Raw genomic sequence first — 21,786 nt, 5'->3', positions numbered from 1 at the left:
CCCTAGGTCGAGGGTTGCAGAAAGACCCCTGGAAGAGAGCAAAGCCGAAGATAATCCCTATGACTACAGACGACTGCTGCGGAAGACCTCACAGCGCCGGCGCCTTATCCAGCAGTTCTAGCTGCTGCTGCTGTTCCTGCTGCCATTTGGCTTTTATTAGCATAATTTTTTTTATCATTTTATACCATGTGTTTCCTTTTTTTTTTTTTTTTTAAATCTTCAATGTTTCAAGTTTATAGCGTTCATGTGAATATGAATTACTGTGGTTTATAGCCCAACACCATTGCAAAGGGACACTGTCAGTCACATACCATATTCTTTTCTAATATAAAAATCCGGGTTTTTTCGTGCGCCATTGCTACACCCTAAAATTATTAAACAGCTTAAAACTAGTTTACTTTCCTCAGTGCACATTTCTTTTTTTCCATTTCATCAGTCTCATCCAATCAAAATAATAATTTACTTTATAGTTCCCTAGTTAAGCTTTCAAATTTCCATGTGCACCTTCAGAAAACCTTAGTTATTGTTTCTAATAAATTGTTTTACAGGAAAAAAAGAATTACAAGAGCACCACGGAGGAATTTCTGCTTATTTTAGTTTACATTGCCTAAATTTTGGGATGACCTGTTTGTGGCAAGTGTCCCTCTAATGAAAATTAATGTATACCATTAATTGGATAGCATACTATGGCAGTTTATTTCATTATTGACGTTACTATAAAGCTAGTAGCCAGTTTTAAAGGTCAATATTGTGTGTATAATCTTTATGTTGGAGATGTCCATTTATGGGAAGTATATCCAGCCCTCTCCTCTGCCTCTGAGCTTTGTGTCTAAGTGATGAACTTTTAAATCATGTTTGCTTTGTTCTCATTTGCATTAGATTTTTAGGAATCTTAATCTCTGGGGTACCAAGAACGGAATAGAAATACACTCTCTGGTTGATTGCTGCTGAAATGTAATGATCATTCTTAATCAGTTCCACTAGAAATTAAATGAAAATAAAAGCAATAGCCACAGTGTTCAAATTTCCCCCTGATTCCTTATTCAAAAGACTTTATTTCACAGAAACCACATAGATAATTGCTGCACTTCCTTTCAGGATTCATAATTGCACGTTCCCAGCTGCAAAGCAAGAGAAGGCAGATTTCATGATGAGAGCATAAAGGCCTGATCCTACTCGGTTCCTCAGCTCTCCTAAATGTGACAATTGGCGGCAGCAGTCAGCCACAGGGGCTGGGTTTTGTCCGTTCCCCACGCACATTTGGCCTTTTCCCCAGACACAGATAACCACGATTTCCTGATCTGTGACTAGTTACAAGGATGTGCACCGGATTAAATGTAAATGCAATGTAAAATTTGCAATAAATTGTTAAAATTTTGAAATCTGTTTTAAAGTTGTTTTGTCATGTATTATTAAAACAGTGAAGTAAATAAAAATGTACGAAGCAGTGATACGGTTGGTTGTGTCTGAATTACACTCAGAACCGGCAAAACAAAAATGTGGGTTGGGGCATGAGTGAGCAAGGCAGGGAAGGGCTCACAGCAGCCTCTGGCCATGGAAAGCTGGAGTTATTGTCTACGTGCAAGTCAGTGTGATGCGGCAACCGGAACAGACTGTAATTTCACACAGAATGATGGCTGGACTGGTTTTCTTCTGCTTTCCCGCCACAGCAGTGTTTTAAAGCATTGAGACATTTCTGTGAGGTCTCATGGGGGGACACTCCTCCCCATAACCATGTGGGTGCCTGCAGAAAGCAGAGATGCCCCGGGCTGAACACAGGGCCTGGCTGCGACCAGCGTGGGAGCCCTTCGTGACCAGCGGTCTCGGCAGAGCCACATCCTGACCTGGTGTGGTCCCGCCTGTCTCCTTCCAAAGCCAGGGCTTGGAATCCCTGTGCCAGAGGAGAAGCAGCCGCGGAAGGGAAAGGCTCCCGCGGGGACCGGGCTGGGTGGAAAAGGGAGGTTTGGTTTCCTTCAGAGACGTAATGAAAAGAATGGGAACAGTTGTTCTCCTGCTCTTCCCGTCTGACTGCTGGGCCCTCTGCCTCCTCGGGGCTGCAGCGAGGATGGCGGTTCCACCACGGTCCCCGACTCGGAATGTTGCGGGAAGCCCCCGGGAGCGCCGCGGGGCTCCAGGGACACGCGGGGACAACCGCGCCGTCGCGCAAGACTTCCCCAGCCCGTCCTTACGAGCCAGGACGCTCCTGCCTGCCCGGGAGCAAGAGGGAAAGCGGGAGCCCAGCCCCGAGCGGGCCCCTCCACCAGCGCCCTCTCCGCGGCGGCCCGGCCCGACGGGGCGCCCGGCGGGGCTGTGGGCCGGCCGATGGGACAGCGAGGGCTCGGGGCTGTCTCTTCCCCATCCCGGGACCGCCGGGGGCACGGGCTGCGCCGGCCTCGGCACTGCCGCCCAGGAGTGCCCTGCTTGCGCCTATGGAGATGCCCCGGTGCAAAAGTGGGAGGTGTGGTGGGGGGATTTCCCTTCGCTCTGCATCTTAAAGGACTGAGGACATTTCCCCGTAGTCCCAACCTTCCCCTCGAGGTACCAGGCTGGACCATCGCGGCCGCCTACGCCAACACTTGGAAAACTACCATTCCACTCCTCTCAGCGGCACCGGGCGGCTCAGCCCTCTCCGCCCGCATGGACCGTCGGTGAAGACAGCGCACGTACTCTCTCTCGCCTGCGCTCCCCAAGGCAGCCTCAGACCCAGTTCAACCAACGCCTCGGGTCTGCCCCGAGCGCTATCGTCCTCCCCCCGCCGCCCCTCGCTCCGCCGATGCAGGGTGCGGACACCCCTTAGAACAGCCGGCGCCTCTTCCCGTGGAGCCGCCCGCCCCGTCCCGGGCAGCAGCGCCTGCGGGGCGCGGCCGCGGCAGCTCGGCGAGCGCACCCCGGGGGCGCCCACGGGACACGCTCCCACCCACGCGTGCCCGGGGCGCTCCCGCCCCTCCGCCTGCCGCCGCCTGGCGCAGCCGCGCACTTACACACCCGCACACTCACACTCACGCACACTCGCTCAGGCCGCCTGGGCTCAGATCGCCGCTCCTCGCCCGCCCCGCCGGTTCGCCTCCGCCATGGCAAGCCCCGGCTCCGGCTTCTGGCCCTTCGGAGCCGAGGAGGGCTCCGCAGCCGCCGAGACCCCCGGCACAGGTAGGGGGACGCCGAGCGGCCGGGCGGGATCGGCCCGACGGAGCCGCCGTGACCGCGCTGCCCGGTGGCCAAAGCCCCCTTTGTGACAGCTCGACCGGCGGGACGAAGCGGCGGGGACCGACGGCGATCGAACCCGGGCCAGCGCCGCGGGGCTCTGCGGGGCAGGGGGATCCTGGGGAGCGGGGCGGGGGTCCGGCGAGACGCCCCCAGCCCGCGCCCCCTCCACGGACCCTCCGCTCGATTTTCTCTTTCAGCCAGAGCTTGGTGCCAGGTTGCCCAGAAGTTCACGGGAGGGATCGGAAACAAACTCTGCGGTAAGGGCAGGGAGGCCCCGGTAGCCCGCGGCGGGGGCGCGGCTGCGCGCCCGCGGAGCGCCGCGGGACCTGCCCCGGGCCGGGGGGGCGGGGGATGAGGGTCGATGCCCCGGTAATGAGGCCGTGTGTCCGTGTCGCTGTCAAGCCCTGCTCTACGGAGATGCCGAGAAGCCCGTGGAAACCGGCGCCAGGGCGGCAGCCCCGGGGGTAGCGGAGCCGAGGCCGACCTGCACCTGCGACAAAAAACCCTGCGGTTGCCAAAAAGCGGACGTGAATTACGCCTTTCTGCACTCAACAGGTAACGGCGCTCTCGGGGCACGCTGCTTCTCTAAAACTAACAAGAAAAAAACAGCGGTTCGGTCGGGAAATTGCCTCCGCTCGCCTTGCGCGGACGCGTGGGGGGTCCGGCGGTGCGTGGCGGAGCTCTGCGCCCTCAGCCCTGGCCCCCGCCGGGCATTTCTCGAATCTGCGAAAAATCACTCAAACAACAAAAAATCCCGGAAAGGAAAACCCAAAACAGTAAAATCCCGCGTACTGGAGCCCGCGGCTTTTTCTTTCTAAGCAACACTGATAGTATCGACCTTCTCATTGAAGACCCTGCGATGTGATGAAGGTTGGAGGGGAGGCGGGAGATAGAGCGCTCTCCTACTCATTTGCTTTAATTCGAGATATTTTTGTACTTCATTTTTTTCTGACCTTGGAAGTAGCGTCTCCGCCAGTGAGTAGGTCCCAGATCCCCGCCGACATTCGCTGGCCAGGAACTCTCCTGTTTGCTCGGCAGCCCGGGACCCCAAATTAGAGGCTTCCACTACAGTCTGGCTTTGACTGAGCCATCGCTCTTAAACAAAAGCTTTGTGTACACCGAGAGTCCGTGCAGCATTGCCTCAGAAAAAGGCATTAAATTATCAACAAGTCACTCACATAGGAGAGTCACCACGAAGGTATTTTATTGCAGGCAAATGACAGTTTTTAGGGTTCTGCGTGTAGCATTTGTTGGTCAATCTTTATTTCCTGCGAGATTCGTTTTCTCTTTCTTCTTGTTTCTTTGCTCTCACTGTCTTAATAATTGGTCTGAAATATACTGTGGACAAAATTGGCCAATTTAGATAAGATATTAAATCTTATCTCTCAGAAGGTTCCTTGAAATACAACCTTGTTAATTTGCTTATTAAAATGAAAACAAAACGTGTTTTTATTGACTACTGTGTAAAGATTTTGTAAACATAAATAGGAGAAGGCTTTGTTCAAAATCTATGGATGTAGTCATAAAACGAAGTGAACTTTTAAATTTCTCCATTCCCAGATCTTCTGCCGACATGCAATGGAGAAATAACTACTATGTCTTTCCTACAAGATGTTGTGGACATTTTACTTCAGTATGTGGTGAAAAGTTTTGATAGATCAACAAAAGTTATTGATTTCCATTACCCAAATGAGCTGCTCCAAGAATATAACTGGGAACTGGCAGACCAGCCACAGACCTTGGAAGAAATTTTATTGAACTGCAGAACAACTCTGAAGTATGCAATTAAAACAGGTAATAGCAATGCTCGTTTTCTACCCTGTATGGTCTCATCCATTGATTATAGGTGTCATTTCAATTCAGCTTGAAACGTTAGAGATTGAAACAGCAACTGTATTTTGTCAGCTCCAAGCAATTTCTAGCAGAGACAGAAATCGTTTTCCAAAATGATAAAACACTCCAGCAGCTCCATCTCTGTAGCTGTCAGTGCAGCCTCGCACACCCTCTCCGATTTAAAATTAATGCGTCTCTGCGTCGGAGTTGCCGAGTGTGCCACAGAGCAGACTTTGCGCCACCTTCACCCCTTTCTGCCTTTCCTTTCCATCCATTTCACGTGTGGTGCCCGGCCATGGCCTCTAGCTCCCTGCGGAGCTCGGGGCAGAGGGGAGTCCCGGTACGGGGGCAGCAGGGACCAGCCCATCTTAGAGCCGAAATCGCAGTAAACGGCCTGTAAATTCGATCTCTGACGGCCATTTGCCGTGTCTCTCACTTCGCGTGCAGGACACAAAATAAAAAAGAGAATTTAGCAGAACCTTACACAGAAATATCGAGGATTTTGTATCAAATTTAGGCCCAAGCAATAAAACCAAAGTGCGATTTGTTTTAGCAGCCATTTGTTGTTTTTCACTGGGGAAAGCAGGGATGGATTGGCTCCTGCCTGCCTGGGATCCCCCGTTAGTCGTGCCCCCCTGTGGGGTTCGTGGAGGGAAGGCAGCATGGCTGGGGCTCGCCCGGGCGTGGGGAAGCGCCCGACTCCGCACCGGGGCCACCTTAAATAAACTGCGGTGGAGCAGGCAGAAAGCGGAGCCGCAATTACGGCTGTCATTGGGAAATAATAGGGAGTCCGGGGAGCTCTTAGTGGGAGTTTGAATTACTGAGAAATTGCTTAAAAATAAATGCGAAGCAATTACTGAAAGAGACAAAAGGCTGATTTGTGACTAGAGGTTGAGTGGAAAACAAAAAAAAAATCTCGGGTTTTGAGAAGAGAACAGAACAGACCGATCCTGGTAAAGACTGTGAGGGATTTGTGTAATCCTCATTTAGGGGTGGAATGACCATCCGCCTGTTTTGATAAGTGGTTCGGGTGTTGTCAAGATGTTTGTAAAATATTGGATTTAATAGTTAGGTAAATGATATCCAGAGGAACAAAGTCGATCAGTGCAGTGATCTATGTGATGTGTCTGGATAGGGCATAGGAAACGTGTCTGCACAGAATGATGTAGAAGGTGAGGTCTGTGATTCTGGGAAATCAAAAAATAGTCTTTCTTAGGTGATTTTCAGTAATCGTTTCTTGTTATAGTCTGTATTCACGAAACAGACCTAATTTAATTTTGTGCATCTAAAAAAGACCCTTGAAAACAATGTTACCATTTCTCTTCCTCTCTATAAATATCGGAGGCTTTCCCATCTTGGCATTTTCTAATTTGTTTCAATGAAAGCAATGCTTCTGAAGTGTGAAAACGGGTGCTGGGCGGTTTTGTGAAGTGTGGTGGCATGGCGGGGTGCAGCCCAGGAGATGCAGAGCCGCCTCGCTTGGCTGCTGCTGCTCCTCAGCACCCTGGGGCGACAGCCCCAGCCTGGCAAGGGGTTCACGAAATGCGCGGGGTGTACACCTGGAGCCCTTCGGCATGTGCTTCGGAGTAGAACACTGGAATTATCCTCAGAGGAAGGACAGTATGGTGAGGTTTCTGGCGGTAGCGTCTGCCTCCACTCCTGCCGCAGAAGCCCCTCGGACACGGCCCCTCCCAGGCGGCGTTTGGCTGCAGGGGCCCGGCAGGCTGATTGAAAAATAAATTGTATTGCATAGATTAGCCTCACAGCTGGTCCGGGGATTCGGCGAGGCAGATGGCTGATTTTTCGGCCGAGGGGCAGGTGTGGTTGCTCCCAGGTGTTACCCGCATGCCACGGCTCACTGGGGAAGCTACACTTCATGCCCCCTTACCAGCAGAGACGGAATTCTTGCTGTGAGGATGTAAAAGGCAGGGACTGCGCATGCAGGGAAAGATGGGTGTGAAATTCAGTACTGTGCGCAGTACGATTGAAAAGGGACAGCGGAATTTAAAAATGAGCGTTTAAAAATGGCTTGGAAACTCCAGGAGCGGTGCGAGGAGCCGGTTCTGGCCCAGCCTTGCTCCCTGGCAGTCCCGGTGCCGGCCATGCACGCAGTGAGGCTGCAAGCACAGGCAGACCCAGTGCTGCCAGCCGTGCCTTTATCCGAGCCTTTATCCGTGCTGTCTGCCCGTGCCCACCCTTCTCGTCGCGTCCGTGTGGGGGCTGTGGAGGCCGAGTGTTCACGCTGGGCATGCCCGTGCCTCAGACTGCGAGTGTGTGTGATAGGGTGTGTGGGGCAGAGGCACACCCTCAATGGGAAAGCCAGGTCTCGGGTGTCCCTGTCCTTGGCCATCATCTCCCGATTTACTCTGGGATACCTGTGAATACATTGTATATTGCTAAACAAACCATTAAGTAATAATCTCCTATTTTCACCTCTCGACCAATTCTTCATCCTGTCACAGTCTCTTTTCCGGTACCTCTTTGTTAAGGAACAACTTCAACAAAGGGTGTGTATTTCAGGCAGAGGCACTCTGGTAGAGATTTTTGACCGTTGTCTCACAGACTCTCCTTACCTGGCCAGTGGAGCCTGTATTCTAAGTAAAGCCTCAGTTTTCCACGGCCATCTAGCCGAGGGAAGAGAGCTCGCTCACGTATTGAGGTGTCACACGGACAGACAAACCCCTGCAGCTGGGGCAGGGGTCAGGCCGGGGCGGTGCATTCCCTGCTTTTCCCTGTTACAGCCGTGCTGCAGAAGGGAAGGGAGGGGGCTGTGTCTCAGGTGTGGGTGCTGGGGGCTCTCCCAGCAGCAGCAGCCGCTGCTCTCCGTGTCCTGACATCTCTCGATGCAGCTCTGCTCCCTCCACCTCGCTGGCTCCAGGCTGCCAGACCCCTTCGTGTGCCCGGCCCTGTTCCTACGGCGGCTCCCAAAGCAGGTGGTGTGCTGGGAGGTTTGCTTGGAGAAACAAGCAGTGACAACAGGGCTGTCGCCTGGGGCTGAGTGTGGGGCTGACAGAGAACTGCTGAGACACTGCAGCTGCAGATACGAATTCTGCTGTTGCCCAGCTTTTCAGTATGGATTTATTTCCAAAACAGGAATTTTTGTAACCTCCTTTGAGTCAACTTGTAGCCCTGATCCACTAAAGGCTTTTAGCTGCTAATTTTCTGTTGCCTTCAGGTGAAATTTGGCATCCAGCTGCGATATGGAACCTAAGGTATCAATATGGAAATCTTCAAAATATCTCTGTCAGGGGAGGTGCAGTTCTCTGAAGGCAGATACCCTTGAACAGGATGGCTGAGGCTGTGGTGATGGTGATGGGGTGTGTATGTATCTCAGGTCCACCAACCCCATTCAAGAGTGTGAAGAGCAGGGGGCAAGATCCAGTTCATTCTGCTGGATCTGAGCATCATTCCTTGGTGCTCAGGGGCTTTTGCTGCCTGTCTTTGGCAGCCCAGACCAGGAAAAGGTGGTGGTTCTTGTCAGTGAGACGAGGGAGTTCTGTGCAAAATGCAATCAGGCTGGATGGCAATAGCACAGGGCTGGTCTCAGGTTAAGGACACAGCAAGTGGAATTTGCACGTGTGTCCCCTGCCCCATATCCTCAGCTCTGGTCTGCCTGCTCAGCATGATTACTCTGCCTTTGTGTGCTGCAGGGTGGGAGCTGGGGAGCAATTCCCTGTGCTGCTCTGCCAGCCATGTGTCCATGCCTGATAAGAGGCCACAGGAGACCAAAGATAAGTTTTCTCTCAGTGCTGGGTCTGCATTTCCTCAATCATCTTGCTCTATCTTTTGTTTTCTCTGATGGCAATAACAGTACATCGTCTAAGGGTCAGGACAGGTGTTTTCCAAGCAGACTGCCTTCCTTTGAGTTGGATGGCATTTAAGTAATTGTGTACCATCCATAATTTTTACCAGTAATTATGCCACTTATCAGGGGCTTGCGGAAAGCAACTAGTGAAAATGGAATTTTAATGCTTCCTGTGTTTAATGGCTCTAGGCACATTTTTAAGGAAAATCTCTAGGAGGATTTTAGAAAAAAAACAGGAGCCTATTAGATTAACAAAGTAAAGAGACTATCAGCTCACTGAATGTAGTCCTGTGCGTCATTCTGCTGGGGCAGCAGTGCTGGTTTTCATGGCATTTGATTAAAATCACAATTGCAAGTAGCCAGGCTATCTGTAATTGCACTCTGACAGTGAAGAAATTACAAGGACCACCACCTTGCCTGCCATCTTTGTACAATCATCAGCCATTGAGTCATGTGCAAAACAGTCACCAAAATACTCCATTTTCTCATTTCGCCCTGTCTATTACAATCATTAGCCATTCATCACTGATGTTATATGTCCTGGCAAGCTTTTCAGATGGTGTCTCGTGTGTGCCTTTCAAACCTAGTCAGGCAAAACCATATCCAGTGACAACATGTGACACACTAACGGGAGCAAACAGCTATTTTTGTGAGGCAGCAATGTGCTAATTTTCAAGGCATATTGAAAGGATAATAGGGAATGTTGGAATTCATTATTTTGCGTTGAGTGTAATTACTCTGATTTTACTGACTTTGGAATGAGAAAGAAGAGAAATTATCCTGCCTTTTTCAAGAAATGTATTTACTGCCATTTGCTTTGTTTCATACCTTGAAAGAGCTTCCTTCCCTATAGAAATATGAAGGTAAATATACTGTTCAGCACTGAATAGTTTCATTCAGAGTCATCAGCCTTTTGATAACATTTTCCATCTTATGCAGGGCATCCTAGATATTTTAATCAACTTTCAACTGGATTGGACATGGTTGGATTGGCGGCAGACTGGCTGACATCAGCAGCAAATACTAATATGTAAGTAGAAGATTTTTTATTTAATATATAGATATTTATTATAATTTCACAGTTATACTCTAAAATACTAGTTGCTGTATCTGAGTGAAATATTAATTTTATGTTAAAATTGCTGGGGAAAAAATTATCTGCTTTTTAAATGGTTACAACAGTTATTTACAGGAAGACTTTCAACGTTGTCCTGTAGTCTGTCATTTATAAAATTTCATCATCATGATATGATATTAGTGGTGCTACCTCCCAATAGCACACAAAAAATATATACAGATTATCATTTTGCATGCATAAATATGTAAAATAAAGGGGGTGCTGAGTGAGCAGTTACATTCATGTAGAGGGGTTATGTACGATCCATACCCGGAGCAGGCAAAGCTATTGCTTTCTGTAAGAAAGAAATGCAGAATTTAAGGTGTGGGGGTTTTTTCACTTTGGGATTAGGAAGCGTTTTTGTGTGCTTGCTTAGCTTCACGCACTGTCTGGCCATTATGAGTAGGACTGCTGACATGTGCCTCTGGACACGCACACGGGTGTGTGCAAGGCAAAGGGGCTCTGCCCAGCATCTCTTGGATAAAGGGCAAAGCCTTGAACCTGGAAGAGGTGGGCAAGATTTTATTCACTGAAGTGGGTGGAATGGATTTTCAGGTGCTCCCTGCATTTCTCCTTCTAGACATTTGATGTCAAATCAGAAGGAAGACTGTGGAAAATACTGTGAAATAGAACTATACCCAGTATAAGATAGAGTATATTGTGGCTATAATGTAATGTAATATTGGAAAAAGATGTGTTAGTGTTGTAGATGAAAGCATTAAATATGGACATTACTACATTTCAGGTTCACCTATGAAATTGCTCCAGTGTTTGTACTTTTGGAATATGTCACACTAAGGAAAATGAGAGAGATGGTTGGCTGGCCAGGGGGCTGTGGCGATGGGATATTTTCACCTGGTACATGACATTTCAAGCTTTCTCTGTATTTTCAGACTGTGGTATATGACATCCCCTGTAGCTAAAGAGTAAACATAATTAAATATGCATGTTTGAGAGGACACTTGCTAGTAAACACCAGTGGCCTCTTTGAGATAAAATATTGCATGTTTATGAATTTCAGGGATGTGATTATGAGGGTCTGTTTGAGCAAATTGCACTGCATGATGAGCAGCTGTAATGGCACATGGGAAACATAATGAGAAGAGACATTTGCCTTGCAGTTTTGCTTTGCCCCCACTTTTTATGGATTCCATGAAATAGAAAGACTGTTGTATTAGTAACAGAGGGAAGAAGCACAACAAAGCCCTCCATCACTGCAGGGGAAATTGGAGCAAACAGGGGAAGACGTAGCATGCCTCCCAGCAGTTTTAGTAGAGCCAGTAAGACCCTGCCAGCATTTACAGCATGATGTTAGCTTTCCATGTGAAGCTGATCTGTTTTTCTCAGTGGGGTACTTGGGTGGCTAGTTAATGAGTGCTTAAAGGCTTAGAAACCTGGTTCCTTCAGGGCAAGTCAATCAGACAAAAAAGTTAGCGTAGAGAAATCATTGACAAACATTGTTAAGACTTCTTTATTTTTTTAATCATTCCACTTAGTCTTTTGATTTATACTCTTTGTCACCTCTTCTCCAACTATGTAATTTCATTGCTCAAAAATTTTGGCCTGTCTATCTTACATAATTGCAAAGCATTTACACTGGATATTATAGCTTGGCTTGTCAAAAGAGAACAGACTGTTAGCTGTTGTGGCAGGAGCCTTTCTGGAAGGGAAGTTAGTTGACCTAATGGAGAGAGGAAGAGTGCACTCCTGAGTAGAGGAAAGGCCTCACTGATAACAGCCTGGGGCATTCAGCTCTCCGAGGCCATGAAGGTCAGGCAAGACTCATCTTCAGCTTCTCACATCTGGATGCACATGTGGGAAGTGGTGTGGGAGTTTTATTCTGGCCCTTTCCACAGATGTAGAGGAGTAGGTGAGAAGAATTGCCATTGCTTTTTCATGAGGTCTTACTTAAAAAGCCTGAGAGCAAAAGCTCTGACAGCTTTTATTGTGGTGCTTACAGATCCCCCTGAAAACCTTGGCCTCCATCACACCGGGCATCTAAGTGTGTATCAGGAGCCCAGGACCAAAGTGAAAGCTTTTGGAAACTGAGCAGTGGTTGGTTACCAGCCCTGACCTGAGTCAGTACAGCTGCCCTTAGTTCCTCATTTCCCACTGGGCTGGTCAGGGACCTGCAGGGTGAGAGAAGAGCAATAGCAATGCTTCCCAGCCAGCTGTGGAGGGCAGAGCTGGGCATGGCAGCAGGCTGGGGAAAACGCACAAGTGATGTGCCAGACCTGCCCGAGTCTGGCAAACTCAGGTAGAGATGGTGTGAGTCAGGAAAGGTGTGTGCCTCAGGAGGAACTGCTGGCCCACACCTGCTGGTGTGTCAGAGCTCACTTCATGGAGCTGAAACCTGTGTGGGGACAGTCTCTCTGTCAAGCATGTACCTGCATTGGCATTTGCAGGGCTGCCCCCTCTCATTCTTTCTTTCTCTGCAATTTCTGGTTTGTGCAAAGTGCATCTTTCTAATTTTCTCTCTTAAGGCAGCAATATTCAGTGTGCAAGTTCTGCTTTTTTAGGCAATAATCAAAATAATTTCTGTGCTGTTTTCTCACTTCATGGCTTTAGCTGAAGACCTTACTGTTGCAAAGAAAAGGTTCTTTCTCTGTATTCTCTGGAATTAAATATACAGTATCAATACATGTGAAGCATAAAAGCCTGACTATTTTCTCCAAACTTTGTAGGTGTGTTTTGTTAGTTCGATGTGAACACAACAACAAAATTAAAAGCAGAATGCAGGCTTATGAATAAACTTAAGGTTAAATGACTGAATAATGAGTACTAATAGGAAACCCTGGTTCTGAAGAAACTTAACATTTCAGTCTTGATTCTTTTGACACTGAGCCAATTACTTTGGACAAGATAGGCCAAATTACTTCAACTTAGTTCAGTCACCTAAATCATCAATAGCAGCTCTTGCCATGACATCTGCATTTTTTAGGTACAGGTACCTGAGCATTTCCTCTTAATCTCTCCATTTCTTGTTTTGCCATATCTGAAGAGGGGTGTTGAAATACATTCATATCTCTCAAGATAATTGAAAGGGGAAGAAAACCCTCGACCTGTACTGACCCATATGCCAGCAGCAATGCCATTCTTCTCTGGCATTTTCCCTTGGATTCACAGGAGGGCCAGTGAGGTCAGGGAGAGCCCACAGCAGGGCAAGAGCAGAGCTAGGATACTGATTAGAAGTGAAGGGCACAGCTTGTGTGGGCTGTGGAACAGAATATATCTCCAGTGAGATTAAAACAAATCTTAAGAAAGTCAAAACAATGTTAAATTTGCCAGCATAGATACCCACCAGTGCTTCCTTCATCTGCTCAAAGAGTGGATTGTATCTTATCTCACTTTGGCTATCCAAGCACTGGGTGTCTGCCCTGGGCTAGTTACAGCAGCTCCCATGGATTCGAGGGAAAGTGGGAATGTGTCTGCAGGACAAGTTCCACCTGCCACAGACAGCTGCCATAGGATGAGCTGAACCATCCTCTGGAGGTGCACATCTTGTGCTCTCCACTCCATTTTTAGATGGATGAATGTTGCAATAGTCAACTACTGTACCTCACTGGCATTTCAACTTGTTCATTTAAAACCTTTGCTTTATATAAACATATGTGCAGAAACATGGATATATAACCAATCTCTGTGTGTGTATATATATATTATATATATACATATATACAGGATAAACCTGATGGATTTCATGTATATGTCTGTCTGTTTCTGTTTGTGTGCATACAAATGTAAAAGTTCTCAGCTTCTGCCTCAGGTACTGCATTATATTCCCATAGTGCTCATGCAGCATTAATGCAAAGCCAAACATTGCTCCACTGTAGACACAGAGACTCAGTTTGTAAAAAAATCTCAAAAAGGAAAAAGAGACTACTGAAGAGCTGTAGATCTGATACCCATCTTGAAGTGGGTTAAATACCCATCTTGAAATGGCTATTTTAAGTGAATGTATGCCAGTGATTTTAAGACAGGTGTTAGGGACATTTAACTTTTCCCCTTTGTTCTCATCAGAGGATAATTAAAATGAAAAATGTTCGTTAGAATGATCCTTTTTCCTTTCTCTTCCCTCTTCCCACTCCAGTTATCCAGAAGATAGTGGCTGTTGGGTCTCAGTGGGTGGGTTTGCTCAAAGCTGGGGCATGAAACACCACCCTAGTTTAGGAGGGGAGAGCACAGATTAAGTGGCACTTGGAAATCCCTTAGGAAGTTGCCTTATGAGGGCATCTGCTTAGGAGATGGAATAGTGTGGGGATTATGTGTTGATGGAAAGCTAAGACTGGGGACTGAAGGAGAGATGGTAATTAGAATGAGGGAGAAAGGAAGTGCCAGTCAATTTTTGCAGTGGTACTTTTTGCATAAGTTGTTATTTGTGGGTAGTAGATCCTCTTATTACACAGCCCAGCTGTGAGGAGCATCAGGAAGAAGAATCTGTGTTTCTGCCACGAGACAGAGACATTAGCATTACAGTTAGAAAAACTATAGCAAGACTTGTTTGTTCTGAAATGATATTACAATGAATAGAAAAAGTAACAGTATGTTACTGTGGACTCCAGGTGGTGCCATATCTAACATGTATGCTATGTTGATTGCACGTTTCAAGATGTTCCCAGAAGTTAAAGAAAAAGGAATGGCAGCTATTCCCAGACTGGTTGCCTTCACATCAGAACATGTATGTGTTTCTGGTTTTTTTCCTATCTGTTACATCTGCTTGTATGAATTTATGATGAAGAAAATAGCTGAACAGGAATTTGTTGGCAACTGTCTTCATTTCTGTTATTCCTTCACTGGGAATAAAAACATGGGAAGAGGCTGGCTTTTTGATCTATAGAGGGATGGTCTCTGCACTTCTCTGTGACTGAAATCCAGGCAGAACAGTCTCTACAAACCTCTCACTTGTGTGAATCACATAAATGTTGATGTGAGTGGTAAGGACCACATCAAACAAGGAGAGCTCATCATTGGGCTTCAGCACTTTCTGCCAGGAATGTCATCTGTTCGGGTCACTCTGGGGCAACAGAAAATCCTTTTGAGTCAAGATCTTTCCATCTGAAACCACTCCTGCTGTTATTTAATGAGAAGGTGATAACATACATGAAGACAGTCCTATGGCAATGCTGTGTGTGTGTACAGAAGAGCAGCTGCACCATTTTTTGGGCAGCAGCTTTTTGTTGGGCTTTGCTGTGAATTTCTGCCTGTGAGCAAAACTTCAGCACACAGGGGCTCATCACAGGCACCACTGGGACCTGGCAGTGCCAGAGGAGAGGGGAGGTGGGCACAAGAGAAACAGGAGCAGTCCTCGAGAGAGAGTTCTTTGCTCTTTGTGCAGCCATACAGAAGCCTCTGTTGGGGGGATTGGTTTTGGCTTTATGACCATTTAAAACTCTTCGCAACTTAGAGTGGAGAATGTGAGTGCAGGAGGAAAGGAAAGAGGAGGGGTTATCCCCAGGAAGGGCTGTGAGCTCTTTTCAGGCTTCTTTGTCCACTTCTAAACTTCTCTCCAATTGTGTGGGCTCAGCCAGAAAGGACTCATTTGTGGCTCAGCAGGACACTGTCCATGTTAGGTGCCTATTTTGACTTACCATAGCTTCCATTCTGTACAAGTGTAAATAACAAAATACTCTAAAAATTAATCACAAAAGTGCGGGAGGAAATCTCTCCAAGGATGCCTTTCATAGCAGTAGGATGAGATGAGATAGAGTACACAGCTGTGAGCTCCACTTTGCAAAATTATTGTCCCCACAGCAGTTAAAGGGGACAGCATACAGATGAGTAGCAACTTTCCAAAGCTGGATGTACAGCTAGAGATACATTATTCCTATGGAAGTAACAAGTCTAAGTCGTGCAAATAAGGTTCAGCATGATTATTTAAAGTAACAAATCCTATTAATCATTAGAGAATTTCATTGTTTTAATAGCAATGGAGTGTTAAACAATGACCCAAATTGTGCTATGAGTCTCAAAATAATGAAATGAGCTTTAATAATTGTGTTTTCATGCCAGGGAAGAAGCAGCTCCCTTAGCAAATTAAATATTCAAAAGTCAAATATACTAGAGAACTCATAGGACAGCATCTAAAATCCATTACATTTTAAAAATACCTTGAAATTGCAGTTTTGTCCCTTCCTCAATCAAGCTTTATAAAAAGTATATTCTCATTTTCTAGAGAAGTTAAGAAACTGCAGCACTATGTGAAGACAGAACCCTTTAACCCTTAATTGCCTGAAGGATATTGGTTTAACCCTCAAAACAGAAGCTGTTACAGAAATTACAAAGGCCTAGAAGTACAGTATTTTTAAGATAGGAAGCGTCATGCAGGACCTGGACAGACACTTAAGATATGCAAATGTCACTTGTCTCATTTATCACATCATGCTGATAATCTATCTACTTTTAGACTCCTTGGCCTGACTGAGGTTTCTCTCTGCCATGGTTGGATGCTTTTGAAAGACAATGGCCATGGAACAAGCAGACTGTAGAACCATAGAACACCCTGATTTGGTAGGGACTCATCAGGATCATCAAGTCCAGTTGCTGGCTCTGTGCAGGACACCCCAAGAATCACACCATGTGCCTGACAGCATTGTCCAAAAGCTTCTTGAACTCTGTCAGGCTTGGTACTGGTGACCACCTCACTGGAGAGCCTGTAACAGTGCTCAACCACTTTCTGGGTAAGGAACCTTTTCCAGATATTGAGCCTCACTTGACTCAGCTTCATGCCTCCCTAGTGGCCTGTCACTGGTCACAAGAGTGAAGAGATTGGTACCTGCCCCTCTGCTTCCCCTGATGAGGATATTGAACACCACAATGAGGTCTCCCCTCAGTCTCCTCCAGGCTGAACAGACCAAGGGACCTCAGCCACTCCTCATGCAGCTTTGCCTCCAGACCCTTCACCATCCTCAGGGGCTCTCCTTGGACATCCTCTAACAGCTCAATGTCTTTTTTATATTGTGGCAGCCAAAACTGCAGATAATATCCAAGGGGAGGCTGCCCCAGAGCAGTGCAGAGCGGGACAATCCCCTCCCTTGCCCAGCTGTGCCTGATGCCCCCCATGACAGGGTTGGTCCTCCTGGCTGCCAGGGCACTGCTGGCTCCTGTCCAACTTGCCATGGACCAGCACCCCCAGGTCCCTTTCTGTGGCACTGCTCTCCAGCCTCTCATTGCCCAGTCTCTACACACAACCAGGGTTGCCTCATCCCAGGTGCAGAATCTGGCACTTATCCTTGTTGAACTTTATATGGTTGGTGATTGCTCAATCCTCTTAATTTATCAAGGTCTCTCTGTGGGCCCTCTCTGCCCTTGAGGGAATCAATAGCTCTCCCTAGTTTAGTGTCATCAGAAAACATACCTGGTATCCCTTCCAGTCCTGTGTCCAAGTCATTAATGAAAGTGTTAAAGAGCACAGGGGTGAGGACAGAGTCCTGTGGAACCCCAGAGGTGACAGGTCCCCATCCACTGTAACCCTTTGTGCCCAACCCATGATCCAGTTGCTCACCCATCCTGTAACAGGGTTATCCAGCTGTGAGCTGGATGCTTTGTTCAGAAGGATGCTGTGGGAGACAGAATCAAAAGCTTTGCTGAAGTTCAAAATGGTTACAGCTGCTGGCTTTCCTAGATCAGCTCGGTGGGTAAACCTGTAGTAGAAGGAAATTGGGTTTGACAAGCAGGGCTTTCCCTCATGAAGCAGTGCTGGCTCTGACCAATGACTGCATTGTCCTCCAGGTGCTGTGTTTCAGTGCTTCCCAGAATAATCTTTTCAATGAATTTACCAGCTACTGAAGTGAAACTAACAGGCCTGTAGTTTCCAGGGCCCTCCTTCTTGCCCTCCTTGGAAATTGGGATGAAGTTCCTGAGCTCCCAGACAGCTGGGACCTCTCCAGATTCCCAAGACCACTCAAAAAACAGTGAGAGGCTTTGGATGACTTCAGCCAGCTCTTTGAGAATTCAGGCCCAATAGATTTGTAGGGATCAAGCTGGAGCAGCAGATCCATAGTACCATTTCCCCATGCTCTGCATGCATGGTGTGATATTAAACAAAGCTTAAAGTAACTGTATTTGCTGTATTTTAGTAAAAGGGTTTAGAAACTCAGATTTTGGTTTTGAAATTTTCAGTCAGATGCAAAAATTTCAGTATCAGCAATTCTCAGCAAAGAATTTCAGCATCCCAGATGCGACTCTATTTTCATTACTACCAGTCTAGATCTTCCTGTACTATAAATGAATGAAGTTGTGTCACAGTTGCCACCACTACTACTGTAATCAGAATCTGGCTCAGTCTGATGCCATGATAGTGGGGGAGAAGGGTAGGAAGGAGTAATTCACAGCTTTTAAGTAATTACCTCCCTAATTTAGGAGTGCATCATGTTCCAAAATTAGGAGCCTCACTCTCTGCACAACCAGCGAAGAGAAGCACCTCTGGAGAGAAACTCAGAGAATCCAAATTAGGAACCTAAATATTCTTTAATTTAGATGTTCTAAATCACCTTTGGGAGGGCTTCACCTACTTCTGTGCACTGACCATAAAGAGCCTTCTCATATATGCAACCTACATTTGATGCCTAAAATAGGTTATGTGATTATTCCAACTGTGCACGTTCCCAGACAGCAAATCTTCCCCAAGCCACAATTTAGCACACTCTGCTTCTGTCTGTTTCTGTTTCACCAGTGATAGTGAAATACCCTGCAACTACTTGGATCGGTCTTCCTCAGGTTTAATTTCACTGAGACGCACTTGCACTCAGGATTTAATTCAGTCTCCTGTATTCATCAGGACATCATCAGTCTTCTTTCATTGGCACTGATGCAGGAGCAGTGATGTCCTTCAGGGCAGCTGTTCTAGACTACACATGATGCAAGAAACCTTGACTCAGAGGGGAAAAAGTGATGGATACCAGTTGTAAAAAGCTATTTCAGTCTATCATTTAAAACACAATGAAAAATCTAAAGTGAAGACATCCTCCTGTGTTCCAGCATATCAGCATTAGGCTGCTGTAACTATTCAGAGGAGTCCATCCCTTTTTCAGCATGGACAAAACTGAAAGGGCTAGCTGCCTTCTCAGAATATTTTAGTTGTTCCATTTGTGTACAAGGCAAGACCTGTTAAATTTTAACCCATTCCCTATTGTGATTTTGACCTGCCTAACCAGCACTGTCTTAGATTATCCAATAGTAGCTGGAGATAGTATGGAGCAGGAATTGCACCTAGCAGGCAAAAGGACAGTCATGCTCCCTTAGGAGGAAAAGTGCACAAAAGGGAAAGTTTAGCTGTAGAGGACTAGGTGGGTTAAAATCACAAAACAGCCTTTGGCCCTTTTTACTGATAGTAGGAAAATAGCTTAAAGAATTTCCGTGGACTTAATTAGTTAGTGACTGTGTGGGCTTAATCCACAGTTCAGAGAATGAAAAAAATCATAATTGGAAAAACAGATTGTTTTCATCTTCTTTGTTCAACAAGACTGTTCTCATGCAGTTCACAACAGCTTTCTTACTTTCCCGCTGATCTAGAAGCCCCCTAAGAAGGAACATCTTGTCAGGTGCTCAGTGAGGGAATAGCAACACTATTCCTTATCACAGTTTTAGAAAACAAAATGCAGAGTTAAGAACTGGCAGGTGATTGAGTCTGATCTAACAATAAGGGACCTCTTCACCCAGTTAAAGACCACAGAGGACACAGAAGAGGCTGTCCTTGCCTCTGGCATCTCTCCATCTGCTCTGCTCTTGTGTTGAAGTGGCTGCTGCTGAAGACTCACGAGGAGTGCAGCTTTGGCAAGTACTGACTGAGAGGGGTCTGTTGGCTCTCCAGGCATCTGTGGACACCTGGGGACACCTGGAGGAGCCCCATCCTCTGGGTGAGCACTGGGAGGGGTGACTGGTCTGGGGTGGTGGGGGAGCCCCCTCCCAGCAACAGTGCACTCAGCATCCACACAGCAGCTAGATCAGAGTTAGCAATAAATCACCTCTTCAGCTTCGTGCATGCTGCTTTCTCTTTATGAATAAGCCCCATTAGTTGCAGGGAACGTGTCAAACTATTCTAGTATCTGTGGGATAAGAGTGGCTTTGGGAAGTTTTTACCTGAGCAGTTTCAGAAGGTTTCAGAAGCCTACTGTGAAGCTTCTTGGTGCTGATACAGTAGCACATAAAAAGTTACTTCTGTGTCTGTAGCTTGATAGACCATTTCACACAGGCTATGGAAGATTTTGGGTTGGTTTCTGTGTAGAATAAATGAAAATCCGATCTCTAGCTTACCCCTTCCATGATACATAGTGTTGTCCCTGCAACTTAGGAGACACTTTGCAGAGCTGCCACCTGCCAGAAGCAGTCCAAGGGGTGTTGTGTGAGGTGCTGCTTCCAGAGAAGGATTTGAGGAGCTTAGAGGTCCGGTGTTCTGTTTGGTAGCATAGATTACAGAGCTGTAAATTACACTCTGGGCATACAGAGTAATTAGGAATTAGATTTGTTTCCACCTAAGGAAACTTAAAATCAAACTGATGGGTCCACACATTTTTTTCTTTGCATTACTTTACTGCATAATAACTAGAAAATTATTTTTTATGGCATTTGAAGCCAGGGGGAAACAGTGAAAACTTGGTCCTATTTGAAGAACAACTTAATTCAGGTAGCACCATTCAAATCAAAGTAAAATAATTTTCTAGAAAAGTAGTGCTCTAGTGCAGTCTGTCCTAAAGAAGAAAATAATAATTTGGGTTTAATCCTTCATCTGATCAATACCTTGTGGCTTTTACACTGCCACAGTATCCTCCTGAACTCAGTGCAACATTTCTTATCACATACAATGCACAAAACTATCTACACCAGAAAAAAAAACGAATTAGTCTTTCTGATTAGAAAAGCAGTATGAAGTTGTGGCAAAAATGCCAAAGATGTACATACTGGAATGTTCAGAAACATTAATATCCTCATTTCTCTCCATGTATAATAAGTAACTTTAAAAACTGAATAGCAGTAGGTAAATGAAACCATAGCAAATGTATCTCTCATTACAGTGTATTTAAAATTTTGATAGGACACAGTATTGCTCTTTTTGTAGGTAATTGAAGGAGAAGCTATAGCTTGAAATTAGATGATAAAGATAGGATTCATGTTGCTTAACGTTAATCACCTAAAGTGTAAACATTTAATCTGAGTTAGTCTATACACTTTTTATGGCCGATAAAAAAGAGTAAGATCTGCAGAAAACAGCTCATCTTAAGTCTAAAACAGATGCCAAAGTCTTAGAGATCAGTGCCTTCTGGAGGTACCTTTCTTCTCCACTTTTGTGGGAGCCCAAACAGCAACCCTGGACTAGCCAGACATTTTTAGATTATTAAGAGACAAATATCCCAGCCTACACATCCAGGAATTGCACTATGCTTAAAGCCCAGGAGAGGTGAAGAGGAAAGTGTGTTCACCTTCTTTGCTGGTGAACAGATGATGGGGTGAGGCTGGGGGTTCAGATCGCCTGGGCACCAGGCTGCCAGTGGCTGACCTCAGGGCAGTTCCAGCTGCAGGATGGCTTAACTTACTCAGCATTTGAGAACTGGCTACTGCTAGCCACCTCCAGCCACCTCCACAAAGCCCATTCCACTCTGGTTTTATGTAAGCGAGGAAAACCAGCAATTTGAAAAAATAGCCATGCCCTGTGGGGCTCATGGCATTAGGACAGTTCTTCGTGACAGCTTCAACCATGCCAGTGATGAGCTGTAAAAATAGAAGCATCTGCATATTGAAGCACTTTAGATGACAATGCCATACTTTTCAGCAGCATAGCATTTTTAATTATTCTAATTCTTCAGTTTTTCAGGGGGCCTATTTGTTATTGCAT

General features: G+C 46.4%; 2 protein-coding genes across 6 annotated transcripts in view; both read left to right on the top strand.

Annotated features, from left to right (window-relative positions):
- Nucleotides 1–1,451, top strand: part of MYO3A (myosin IIIA) — a 154,143-nt gene extending 152,692 nt beyond the window's left edge. For all 5 annotated transcript variants that reach the window (XM_088160348.1, XM_088160359.1, XM_088160342.1 and 2 more), the window contains one exon: nucleotides 7–1,451. In XM_088160348.1, coding sequence (XP_088016474.1) covers nucleotides 7–121 — 115 coding nt within the window. In that variant the 3' untranslated portion in view covers nucleotides 122–1,451. The remainder of the gene's footprint in view (nucleotides 1–6) is intronic.
- Nucleotides 1,452–2,984: 1,533 nt separating this feature from the next.
- GAD2 (glutamate decarboxylase 2) overlaps nucleotides 2,985–21,786 on the top strand; it is a 41,086-nt gene continuing 22,284 nt past the window's right edge. The window contains exons 1-7 of the mRNA XM_014882216.2: nucleotides 2,985–3,147; nucleotides 3,402–3,461; nucleotides 3,607–3,759; nucleotides 4,765–4,998; nucleotides 9,782–9,872; nucleotides 10,705–10,817; nucleotides 14,522–14,637. Coding sequence (XP_014737702.1) covers nucleotides 3,072–3,147; nucleotides 3,402–3,461; nucleotides 3,607–3,759; nucleotides 4,765–4,998; nucleotides 9,782–9,872; nucleotides 10,705–10,817; nucleotides 14,522–14,637 — 843 coding nt within the window. The 5' untranslated portion in view covers nucleotides 2,985–3,071. The remainder of the gene's footprint in view (nucleotides 3,148–3,401; nucleotides 3,462–3,606; nucleotides 3,760–4,764; nucleotides 4,999–9,781; nucleotides 9,873–10,704; nucleotides 10,818–14,521; nucleotides 14,638–21,786) is intronic.

Source organism: Sturnus vulgaris, chromosome 1 (genome assembly GCF_052056855.1).
Source record: "Sturnus vulgaris isolate bStuVul1 chromosome 1, bStuVul1.hap1, whole genome shotgun sequence".
Lineage (NCBI taxonomy): Eukaryota > Metazoa > Chordata > Aves > Passeriformes > Sturnidae > Sturnus > Sturnus vulgaris.
Note: the sequence above shows the minus strand (reverse complement) of the source record. Positions and strands in the feature narration are given on the sequence as shown.